This window comes from Corythoichthys intestinalis, chromosome 13, assembly GCF_030265065.1.
Source record: "Corythoichthys intestinalis isolate RoL2023-P3 chromosome 13, ASM3026506v1, whole genome shotgun sequence".
In the NCBI taxonomy this organism is placed as follows: domain Eukaryota; kingdom Metazoa; phylum Chordata; class Actinopteri; order Syngnathiformes; family Syngnathidae; genus Corythoichthys; species Corythoichthys intestinalis.
This window is the reverse complement of record NC_080407.1, coordinates 46891235-46904173: the sequence shown is the minus strand read 5'-3', so window position 1 is coordinate 46904173 and position 12939 is coordinate 46891235. Positions and strand designations below refer to the sequence as shown.

Sequence of the window (12939 nt, the reverse complement as noted above, 5' to 3'; positions counted from 1 at the left end):
ATCAGGACAATTTGTTAATTAAAATGTTCTGTTTCGTCTATGGCACTGTCATGTATATTTTTTTTAATTCAATGACAAAAAACCACCAGCAGGTGACGCCACCGTGCCTCGTATGACGTCAAGATGCCACCTGACCCAATGCGGAAGTGAAGTGGCGAGGGGCGTGCGCAGGAGGCGAGACGCGCTTTGGTATGGCAACATGTTTGAATTCTTGAATTTTGCATTATGCTGTAATTTCTTTTATGAATAACTTTATAACCAGGAAATGAGTAGAAAGTAGAAATTACTTCATAATCATTCAGTTTGCTTGCGATCGTGTAAATGGAGCAATTTTAGCTTAACTCGTTGGTTGCCATTGATGATGATGTACATCCAATCTATTTGAAGATCTTGGACGTCTGTTATCTAATATAAGCTGATCTTTTCTTTTTAGGACGAAAATTGTGGATTTGCGACAAGTATAAACACTTAAACTGGAGCTGATAGTGGTGGCAAGAGTTTCTGTTGAAATGTTGGGAGTGTGACAGTATATGGAGTTGCTTAATCCTGCAAGGATTACTCGACTAACTCGAGTAAATCATTTAGAAAAAAGATTCAAATTCAATTTTGCCGCTTTGAGTATTCGTTTAATTAAAGTGGCACTGTAATGTTGTGTTTTGAAAGTCTGCGTTTAGTTTTATTGATTTGGATGGATACACTGCCCTCTAGTGGCGACAGTGAATGTGATGTAACTGATTTCACATGGCTGAATCCAGCCGCTCCCTGTTAAGACCAACATAAGTTTTTGTTTGAGCTAATTTTTTTTAGGCATTCGGAATTTAGTTAATTGGTATATTTAGCGGCATCCCGATCGATCGGGACATCTCTAATTTTAACAGTCGAAAATGTTTACATTTTAAGTGTTTATTTCATTTTTTAAAAAGCAAAATAAAGGCAGTTTAAAAAAAAAAAAAAAGCATAACTGAACCGAAACCGTGATCCCAAAACCGAGGTTCAAACCGAACCGTGGGCTAACTGAACCGTTGCACCCCAACTACTAGAGCTGGGAATCTTTGGGCACCTAACGATTCGATTACGATTCAGAGGCTCAGATTCGATTATAAAACGATTATTGATGCACCCCCCTCCTTTTTTTTTTTTTTTTTCAATTTATTTATTTTTTTAAAGTTTTGTACATTAGTTCCAAAATTGTTCAAAATTACTCTCAGGCTAAACCAAACTACTATTTCAGTATCAAGTTAACATATAGCAGTAAACAAATATACAAAAATAACATTAAATAAAAAAACTCCAGTCCCCATTCTGTATCAGCAGCTTTAAACTACATTCAATTAATTAAATGTTGTGAATCAACCGTTAAAGTTGTTAAAGTTGCTCCCGTTATTCCATAATTTCCCTTTTGTCTACTTTTGACATGTGAAAGTTTTAAAACTATTTTAAAGATAGATTCAAGTAAATATTTTACCGATTTAGGAGTATTTTAGATAAAAAGTTAATTAGGTTTGCTTGGAAGGTTCGCTACAACAGCCTTGCAGGGAAGTTTACTGCTTTAAGATGGCGGCCGTTTCTAACGCCCACATCTAGCTTTTTGCAGATGTGCTGCTACCGCTACCGAGTCTATATTGCATCTAGTCCTATATATGATATCTACCGTAACATTATGTAGCTGTACATGTAGCAGCTTTTTGGCAGCAGTCAGGTATGTTGTTGTGTTTTTTTATCTCGTGGCATGAGTTGAGCTAGAGCCGTGAGTTGAGCGTTGGCATTACCCGAGGGGCCGGGTAATGAGAAGCATGATGTTTAGCTACTCCCGCTCCGTTCCGTCCCGTCCCGAAGACCGCGCGGCGCGCTGAGTGTGTTGTACTTCCGCTTTACTTGGCATATTTCAATAATCGGAATTTGGATGTTTGTGAATCGTTCTCGAATCTTCCAAGGCCGAATCGCGAATAATCTAAGAATCGGAAATTTTGCACACCTCCATCCATCCATCCATCCATCCATCCATCCATCCATGCATCCATGCATCCATGCATCCATCCATCCATCCTCCCTCAACCGCTTCGCTTATCTGAAGCCAAACTTTCCCTGGCCACATTAACTAGCTCTTAATGGGGGATCCCGAGGCGCTCCCATGCCAGTATCGAGATATAATCCCTCCTCCTGGTCTTGGCCTGCCCCGAGGTCTCCTCCCAGCTGGATGTGTCAAAAACCCCTCCCTAGGGAGGCACTCTGGTGGCATCCGCACCAGATGCCCGAAACCACCTCAACTCTCTATGCGAAGGAGCAGCAACTCGACTCTGAGCCTCATCCGAATAGCAGTGTTGCTCCCCCTGTCTCCAAGGGAGACACCAGCTATCCGCCTGAGAATACCCATTTCATTCCACCCGCGATCTTGTTCTTTGTTTCATAACCCACCGCTCATGACCATTGGTGAGGGTAGGAATGAAGATCGAACGGTAGATGGATAGCTTTGTCTCTCTGCTCAGCTCCCTCTTTGTTGCAACTGCAATACCGCTCCTGCCGCCCCGATTCTCCGTCCTCCATTGTTCCCTATCGTGAGCCTTGTATCGCAAATTGTATCGTATCGTGAGGTATCCAGAGGTTCCCAGCCCTATTGGAATAAAGGGCAAAGTTTAGGTTTGACTATGGCAGATCCAGTCTTGTAACCTGTGAGCAACTAGGCAAGAGACAAAAGAAACCGTTGTGCTAAAGGAATACATGAGGCCGATTCTTATTAGAGAGAAAGAAAGAGAAGACAGCTTGATATGGAGAAGGTTGACACGACCACAGTGAAAGAAGAAGAAGGAGGGTAACAGGACAGCCATTCCGGGCGCTTTCTATCTTGGAAATTGGGTCATTCGGTCAGAAATCACTGATCCAATGAGAGCGCATGCGAGAGCAGCGATGATGATGCCGGTACGGGATGCAACCGCCGTCCCGCTAATCCTCTTACGGACTTGTTTTGCTCCACTCGCAGAGCATCCGTGAATCCGCTCCACGTTCGCTAGCTAGGTGTATTGAAAGACATCCATCATGGTGACAATCAGGCTGCGATAGAGCGAGCACGGAGTGATGGCTGACGCCTCCGCGGTGAAGAAGAAAAGTGAGTTGCGATCAGTCGGTCAGTAAACCGTGGAGATCCACTCGCGAATAGCTGTCGTGTTTTTCGGTTCCTTAGACTCTGCGAAGGCGGGAGGGGTTCGTTTTGCACAAGAGGCTTTGGCGGACCGCGCCTCGTCACACGTGCACTTTGACGACAAGCTGCACGACTCTGTCATCACGGTCGCGGCGGAGGATGACGGCAGCTTCCTGGTCAAGGTCTGGAGTTTTTCCTTGCTACCTTACATGATGCTTAAGCCTTGTTCAGACTGGCAGCCAAAATTTGAGATTCAAACTGGATGGCTGTTTTGCAGTCTGAACAGTAACAAAGCAGAAATTGGATTGAAACCACATACTGGAGGTAGTTTCATACATGATCCTTCTCAGTCTGAACTGCCCAATGGCTTTTGACTGTCCGTGATGTCACACTGGATGGTGGGTCAATAATGTGAAGGGACCCAGATCTGATTTGGACAGTTGCTAAAAATTGTGTGAACAGTCATAATCAGATTTGAGGAGGAATCCCATGTGCCTGCAGTCTGAACATGGTCAGTCCGTCTTCCAAAAATCTGATTTCTAAGAATTAGTTTTATGCCCCCTCTAAAGGACAAGCTAAACAGATAAGACTTGACTTTCTGTGAGCTAACTTTCACGAACCATCCATCCAGGTAGGCTTCCTGAAGCTACAGCACCGCTACGAAATGGCTTTCACCCTACCCGAGGTCCCGTCTCTGGGCAAGAACGTGTGCTTGGCGCCCGTCCCCAGCCCCCACCTGCGTGTGGTTGACATCTCGCCCACCCCTGAAGGTGATGGTTAATCTCAATTCCTGTTTTTGGGCGATTTCCCGTGGACCACTTTCTCACTCGCAGGAGGTCTACGGTTGACGTGCGAGTACCTAGCTCAACATGCGGGGGTGCTGTGCGAGCGCATACGGTTGCTGAGCGAGCTCGACGATGAGATCGGCGTCACAGTTAAAGTTCACGCTAGAGTCATGGGTAATATTGGGTGTTTGCTAGCACCTATCCGTGTTCCAGGCTCACGACGACAACCGCGATAATTGTGTTTGTCCCTCGTAGAACGCGATCACGGCACGCCCATGCTGCTGGAAGGCGTCCGATGCATCGGCGCGGAACTGGAGTACGACTCGGAACAGAGCGACTGGCAGGGCTTCGACTGAACATTGACGTCACTGTAACTTTGGTTTATAAAACAAATCAACAACTTTCCTACTATTAAAACAGCTTTATTGATATTTTGTTAATGAACATTGGTGGGATTGGACGTCTACGGAGCCACTAAAGGGACATTGACAGAAATAAAATACATTTAAACCATCTGGTGCGCACCAGAGGGTATATGGTGCGCACTACAAACTATCTGATGCACACCAGATAGTATGTGATGCGCACTAAAAACTATCAGGGCCGCACGAAAAACAATCTGGTGCGGACTATAAACTGTCTGGTGCGCACCAGGTAGTATGTGGTGCACACGAGAAACACTCTAGTGCGCACCAGAAATAAATCTGTTGTGCACTAGATAGTATGTGGTGTGCACGAGAAACAATCTGGTGCGCACCAGATAATGGGTGGTGTGTACTAGAAACTAGCTAGTACACACCAGATAGTATGTGGTGCGCACTAAAAACTATCAGGTCAGCAGGAGAAACAATCTGGTGCACACTATACACCATAGAATCTGTGTGGTGCACACCAGATAGTATGATGCGCACAAGAAATAATCTGTTGCGCACTGTATCGTATGTGGTGTGCACTACAAACTAGCTGGTGCACATCAGATATGCGGTGCGCACGAGAAACAATATGGTGCACACGAGAAAATCTATTGCACACTAAAAACTATCTGGTGCGAACCAGATGGTATCTGGTGTAAACTACAAACTGTGGTGCACACCAGATAGTATCTGGTGCGCAAAAGAAATAATCTGTTGCACACTACATAGTATGTGGTGTTCACTAGAAACTAGCTGCTGCACACCAGATAGTGTGTGGGGCGCACTATAAACTGGTGCGCTTGAGAAACAATCTGGTGCGCACCAGCTAGTTTCTAGTGAACATCCTATACTATCTTGTGCGCACCAGATAGTTTCTAGGGTGTGCACCAGATAATATGTGGTGTGCACGAGAAACAATCTGGTGCGCACAAGAAATAATCTGTTGTGCACTACATAGTATGTGGTGTGCACAAGAAACTAGCTGATGCACATCAGATATGTGGTGCGCACGAGAAACAATCTGGTGCTCATGATAAAGAATCTGTTGCACGCTAAAAACTATGGTGCGCACCAGATAGTATGTGGTGCTCTCTAGAAACTATCTGGTGCACACGAGAAACTATCCGGTGCGTAATGTGGTGCGCTCGAGAAAAAATCTGGTGCGCACCAGCTAGTTTCTAGTGAACATCCCATACTAGCTAGTGTGCACCAGATTGTTTTTCATGCACACCAGATAGTTTTTTGTGCACACCAGATAGTTTCTAGTATAAAATAAATTAAATTGTGTGCACCAGATAGTATGTGGTGTGCATGAGAAACAATCTGGTGCGCACAAGAAATAATCTGTTGCCCACTACATAGTATTAGGTGTGCACTAGAAACTGGCTGATGCACATCAGATATGTGGTGCGCACGAGAAACAATCTGGTGAGCATGAAAAAGAATCTGTTGCACACTAAAAACTATGGTGCGCACCAGATGGTATGTGGTGTGCACTAGAAACTGGTCTGTACCAGATAGTATGTGGTGCCCTCTAGAAACTATCTGGTGCACACGACAAACTATCCGGTGCTCACGAGAAATAATCTGGTGTGCTCGAGAAACAGTCTGGTACACACCAGCTAGTTTCTAGTGAACATCCCATACTGTCTAGTGCGCATCAGATTGTTTCGCATGCGCACCACATAGTTTCTTGTGCACACCAGATAGTTTATAGTATAAAATAAATGGTGTGCTCCAGATAGTATGTGGTGCGCACGAGAAACACATCTGGTGCGCACGAGAAATAATCTGGTGCGCACCAGCTAGTTTCTAGTGAACATCGCATACTATCTAGTGCGTACCAGATAGTTTCTTGTGCGCTGCAGATAGTTTCTAGTATAAATGGTGTGCACCAGATAGTATGTGGTGAGCACAAGAAACAATCTGTTGCGCACTAGATAGTATGTGGTGTGCACTAGAAACTAGCTGGTGTGCAGCAGATAATGTGATGCAAACTAGAAACTGGTCTGCACTATAAACTATCTGATGCGCAAAAGATAGTATGTGGTGCGCATGAGAAACAATCTGGTGCGCTCGAGAAACTATCCGGTGGGCACGAGAAATATTTATTATTTAATTAGTTGAATTTTTTAATATTAGTTATTTTTATTAACTAGAAAATAGCTGCTGCACATCAGATAGAATGTGGTGCGCACTAGAAACTCTGGTGTGCTCGAGAAACAATCTGGTGCGCACTAGCTAGTTTCTAGTGAACATCCCATACTATCTAGTGCGCACCAGATTGTTTCTCATGCGCACCAGATAGTTTCTTGTGTGAACCAGATAGTTTATAGTATAAAGTAAATGGTGTGCTCCAGATAGTATGTGGTGCGCACTAGAAATAATCTGTTGCACACTACATAGTATGTGGTGTGCACTAGAAACTAGCTGATGCACATCCAATATGTGGTGCACACGAGAAACAATCTGGTGCGCATGAAAAAGGATCTGTTTCACACTAAAAACTATGGTGCGCACCAGATGGTATGTGGTTTGCACTAGAAACTGGTGCGCACCAGATAGTATGTGGTGCGCTCTAGAAACTATCTGGTGCACACGAGAAACTATCCGGTGCGCACGAGAAATAATGCGGTGCCCTCGAGAAACAATCTGGTGTGCACCAGCTAGTTTCTAGTGAACATCCCATACTATTTAGTGCGCACCAGATTGTTTCTCATGTGCACCAGTTAGTTTCCTGTGCGCACCAGATAGTTTAAAGTATAAAATAAATGGTGTGCTCCAGATAGTATGTGGCGCGCACGTGAAACAATCTGGTGCGCACGAGAAATAATCTGGTCCGCACTAGCAACTAGCTGGTGCACACCAGATAGCATGTGATGCGCACGAGAAACAATCTGGTGCACATTATAAACTATCTGATGCGCACCAGATGGTATGTAATGCACACTATAAACTCTGGTGTGCACTATAAACTATCTGGTCCGCACCAGATAGTATGTGGTGCGCACGAGAATAATCTGTTGCGCACCAGATAGTATGTGCTGTGCACTAGAAACTAGCTGGTGCACCCCAGATAGTACTGTATGTGATGCGCATGAGAAACTATTTGGTGCGCATGAGAAAAAATCTAGTGCGCACGAGAAATAATCTGTTGCACCCTAGATAGTATGGGGTGCGCTCTCGAAACTAGCTGGTGCGCACGAGAAACAATCAGGTGCGCACCAGATAGTATGTGGTTTGCACTAGAAACTAGTGCGCACCAGATAGTATGTGGTGTGCACTAGAAACTGGTCAGCACGAGAAACAATGTTGCGCACTAGATAGTGTGGTGTGCACTAGAAACTAGCTGGTGCACATCAAATATGTGGTGCGCACTTGAAACTATCTGGTGCGCACCAGATAGTATGTGGTGTGCACTAGAAACTTGCTGGTGGGCACCAGATAGTTTAAATGTATTTTATTTCTGTTTCTCGTGCACACCAAATAGTTTCTAGTGCGCACCACATACTATTTGGTGCGCACCAGATGGTTTACATTTTCTTTCTGTTAATGTCCGTAAAAACAAACATGGTTTCATATTTTGCAACATTAACTAATTCGCTACCATTGACGGGTATAGACGTCAATGGTCTAAATTTATTTAATTTCTGACGATATCCCTTTAAGGGCTCTGTATGTATTACCAAGTGCCTTCTGAAAAAAAGAACTTGTTTTTGTATTTGTGTTCAATAAAGAAAAAAAAAAAGAAAAAAAAGCTTATATTGCAGTTCTTAAAACGCACACTAGGTGGCATTGTCGCCCTCTTAAAAGTATTTTCATTCCCATAACTGCTTATTAGGACACGTTGACGTTCCACAAAATAATTACTTGTGATGGTTTCGATGGCGGCATAATGCTCCAATAACGGATTGTTATTTTTAATAATTATATCAATTACGCGTGGTCCTTATTTGCCTTTTAAAGGCGGAAATGGAAGAAAGACACGTTGGCTTCATTTGAAATTGTTTTTTTGCAATTATATTTTTTTGAATGAGTATATTTAGATGACTAAATTTGATTTAGACATATTTAAAAGTGCTGAAACTTGATTCAAATGCGTCATCTTTATTTTAGTTTTTTCCGCGTTTGTGTGTGTGTGTTGAGTTTAAAAAACGAGTAATGTTAAATTTTATTTAATTTTGTGGTTGGATTATGATTTTCTGGCGCTGATTCGGCCTGCAAATAAGCAATTGACGCCGTGGAAACACCCCGACTAGCCCAAATAAGTGCGAGCATCTTGACAAAAGTCAAATATTTGTGCGGCAATCAGCCTCCTCTTGTCTCCGCCGTGGGTGATTGACAGCCGCTATTGATGGAGGCTGAGATTAGACCAGGAAAGGCGGAACGCCGTAATTACGACCTTGGAAGAGAAAAAGAACACACACGCACGCACGCGCTGCAAAACTATCATTAGAGGATCGTGCACAAAAGCATTTGTTTGCTGGGGAAGCGTCACAACAAAGCAAAAAAAAAAAGCACAAAACGACCACTTATTTATGTTTTCATGCAGCGATAATATTGTCCTACGAGCTGGGATTTTATCTATGAAAAAATCAAATGAGTTTTAAGAAGTAGAAATATAAATTCATGAGAAATTAGTGGCGGAATTATGATAAATTGCGCGTTTAGATGTTCGATTTATTTTTGCTTTGGTGCGTTTTTTAATTCATTTTTGGGTGCGAAATTAATCCAAAACTGATTTTTCAAAAATTATATCTCCGTTTCCATACACAGAAAAAAAAAAATCATTGTAACAATTTACACTTACTTCTATTAAGTACATTTTACTGCTTGTGAACTTAATATTACAGTAACATTTACTTAATAAAACTAAGTAAAAATTGTTACAATGATTGTATCATTATTTTCGTCAGTGAAGAAAATATGCGTTGTTTAAAAAACACATCAAATTTGACTTGAGTGCGACGTTTGTTTAACACTATTAGCGATAATATTGGAATCAAGCGTTTAATATTCCTCATCATAAATAGTGAATTTAATAGTTTTTTTTTACCCCATGCAAAAAAAAAGCATTCGTTAGGTGCAAATATCTAACGTGTGTTCTTAACAGATTATGAGATTAAATCAGTACAGATATTAAAAAAACGTATTCATAAAACAGTATTGATTATTTATTTCTTCAACTTAACATATTTGCATTTGTTTTTATGCAAAAATCCAATCGGAGGAAAAGTTGTACTCGGCATTTTTATGTTTTTCAACTCTATTGACCGCGATAGACGTCTGACAAGGCTGAAAAAGCAGTTTCTGCTCTAGCACCCCTCTTTAAAATAAACTGCTGTATTTTAAGCCATTAGAACTGTTGTGTTTGCATAGCAGATTCATGGCGCATTAAGCCCCCGAACTATTTTTAATTTGTCCGTTTTACCCTGGAAACCCCCGTTTACAGACGTCGCGTAACTGCTTTTGTTTCAACCTAGCCATAAAAAAGTAAGTAATTATATTTATTATTGGAAATGTCTGTTATTTTTAGCTTAGAATCATTAATTGATGTCTAATATTTCTTAAAAAAAAAAAAAATTACTCGCATATTTTAAACTTTGAACAAATTACGTCACAATGAAAAAATTAGCGTCTGTAAATAAGTCACGGATATCTACCTCATAATTATCGCTTAATTGTATTTTTGTCGTTACTGTCGCATTTTCCTTGATATTTTAGATGATAAATAATCAATTCAAACAAAGAAAAATTGGTTTAAAAAAACGTTTAAAATGGTGAAAATATGAAAATGGAAATCAACCATTTCTTGATGTCTGCGATTTCTGCATCGTGACCCTTGTTATATGACCATATTTCACCCATAAAATCCCCGAAAAATCCAACTGTGGCCATTCACAGCTGTGTCTTGACACTCGGTGATAAATGCTACATGGAGTTTTTGGATCGAAAAAAGGTAAGTACGCGATAATATCTCGTTAAAATCGTGGCGTCTTTAATTATGCTCTCGCGTGCTGTCATCTCCAGTTAGAATTTTGCTGTTTAAAAAAATTTTTTTTTTTCAAAATGCCCTCCAGTTGAAAATTTTTCTTCCCCCAGAAAATTGAGATTTTAAGCTTTCCAAAGATGTATTACACATGCTTATAGTGCAGTTTTGAAATCTGGCCAAATTGGGGGTCTCAGAGCGGAACTCCGCCCAATGCATTTTGAAGCGGGATAATAAATCAGCATATATATTAATAAAAAACGTAGTTGTAAACTGGTATATTTTGCCATTATTTAGTGTAAAAGTTGCATTCTAGCTATTAATGTTTTTTGGTTATGAAACGCTATTAACTGCCAGAATTGCTTTAAAAACGAGCTGGTTTTATTCTATTGACCTCTTAATCACACTGAAAACAAATATTTGGTGGATTTACTTCATAAAATCATTGTAACAATTTCCACTTAGTTTTATTGAGTAAATTTTACTGCTTGTAGAACAGGAGGGCATTTAAAAAAAAAACACAAAAAAAAAAATTGTCAAACAGCAAAGCCCTAACTGGAGGTGAGAACACGCGAGAGCATAATTAAAGACACCATGATTTTAACGAGATATTATCGTGTACTTACCTCTTTTCGATCCAAAAACTCAAAGTAGTATGTATCACCGAGTGTCAAGACACAGCTGTGAATGGTCACAGCCGGATTTTGGGCGGATTTTATGGGTGAAACATGGTAATATAACAAGTGTCATGATGCAGAAATCGCAGACGTCAAGGACTGGTCGAGATTTTCGTTTTCATATATTTACCTTTTCAAACGTTTTTTTTTTTTTTTTTCAAATTTTTCTGTTTGGATCGATTATTTATCATCTAAAATATCGGGGAAAATGCGACAGTAACGAAAAATAAATACAATTAAGTGATAGTCATGAGGTAGATATCCGTGACTTTTTTTTTTACAGACGCTATTTTTGTGACGTAATTTGTTTAAAAGTTTAAAATATTCAAAGTCTTTTTTTTTTTTTTTTTTAAACTAAATATTACACATCAATTAATGATTAACAAAAGCAGTTACATGACGTCTGTAAACGGGGGTTTCCAGGGTAAAACGGGCAAATTAAAAATAGCTCGGGGACTTTATGCGCCATGAATCTGCTATGCCAATTTATAAAAAAAAAATTAAACAGCAAAACCCTAACTGGAGGTGAGAGCATGACAGAGCAGAATTACAGACGCCACGATTTTAACGAGATATTATCGCGTACTTACCTTGTTTCGATCTAAAAACTTCATGTAGCATTTATCACCGAGTGTCAAGACACAGCTGTGAATGGCCACAGCTGGATTTTTGGGGGATTTTATGGGTGAAACACGGTCATATAACAAGGGTCGCGATGCAGAAATCGCAGACATCAAGGAGTGGTTGAGATTTTTTTTTTATATTTACCCTTTTAAACGTTTTTTTTGTTTGGATCGATTAATTATCATCTAACATATCTACATGGAGTTTTTGGATCAAAACAAGACAAGTGTACGACAATATCTCGTTAAAATCATGGCGTCTTTAATTGTGCTCTTCCAGTTAGGGTTTTGCAGTTTGATTTTATTTTAAAATGCCCTCCCGTTCAAAATTTTTCTTTCTCCAGAAAATAGAGATTTTAAGCTTTCCAGTGATGTATCACCCATTTACCCAGATTTTATGGGTGAAACACGGTCATATAACAAGGGTGGCGATGCAGAAATCGCAGACATTTTTTTTCATATATTTACCCCTTTAAAGCTTATTTTTTCATTTTTTTCTTTGTTTGGATCGATTATTTATCATCTAACGTATCGGGGGAAATGCGACAGTCACAAAAAAAATATAATTAAGCGATAGTTATGAGGTAGACTTTTATAGACGCTAATTTTGCTGCTTCTAGTAAATTGCTAAAAGCAGTAAAAGCAGTAAAATTTACTTTAAAAAAAGTAAGTGCAAATTGTTACTATGATTTTATCAAGTAAATCCACTATTTTTTCCACTTATACAGGGCCGGCCCAGGCCATTTGGGGGCCCTAAGCAAAATAATGCAAAGGGGCCCATATTTTTGGCCCACCATTCCGTCACAGTGTACTGTGAAACCCATACATCCATATTTTGTATATTAATCAGATTTTGTTGCCACACTTCAAACTTCTCACCCCAAATGATTGTCAGTACTTACAGTAGATAGCGCCAAACCTTTTTCTAAAAGAGGAAAGAAAGAAGTTAAGGAAGAACTTTTATTTTTTAAGCTTATAATCAAGTCTCAAAACTCACAAAAATCAAATAAAGCAAAGTAGTAAACAAAATAGAACACAAATTAAACAATTGCCAGATTGGGGCCCCCTAGTGGTCAGGGGCCCTAAGCAGCTGCATAGTCTGCGTACAGGCTGAGCCGGCCCTGTACTTATATTATGGAAATTAAAAGAAATTATAAAACTTTCATATTTGTTAGAATGGCTTTAATACAGTTTAAAAACGTGGATGCCATTGACACTGATTTGGCAACACTATAAGATTGAAGCATTTTTCCTCGCCTTACGACGGTTTCGACATACGTGCCTTAAGGGGGTGGGTTCCTTGGGGGAATCCCGCT

The 12939-nt window shown here is 40.5% G+C and overlaps 1 protein-coding gene across 1 annotated transcript; it reads left to right on the top strand.

The window, feature by feature from the left end:
• Nucleotides 1-128: 128 nt before the first annotated feature.
• Nucleotides 129-8128, top strand: adissp (adipose secreted signaling protein). The gene is made up of 6 exons (XM_057853676.1): nt 129-189; nt 2978-3103; nt 3179-3318; nt 3768-3906; nt 3970-4095; nt 4177-8128. The coding sequence occupies exons 2-6, from the start codon at nt 3073-3075 to the stop codon at nt 4275-4277; spliced, it is 537 nt and encodes a 178-aa protein (XP_057709659.1). The 5' UTR covers nt 129-189; nt 2978-3072; the 3' UTR covers nt 4278-8128.
• Nucleotides 8129-12939: the final 4811 nt, after the last annotated feature.

Bases quoted from the DNA above. Each gene is read 5' to 3' on its own strand.
- adissp (XM_057853676.1), top strand. From the start codon at position 3,073: ATGGCTGACGCCTCCGCGGTGAAGAAGAAAA. The intron at 3,319-3,767 runs GTCTGGAGTTTT...CCATCCATCCAG, and splicing joins ACGGCAGCTTCCTGGTCAAG to GTAGGCTTCCTGAAGCTACA. The intron at 3,907-3,969 runs GTGATGGTTAAT...TCTCACTCGCAG, and splicing joins CATCTCGCCCACCCCTGAAG to GAGGTCTACGGTTGACGTGC.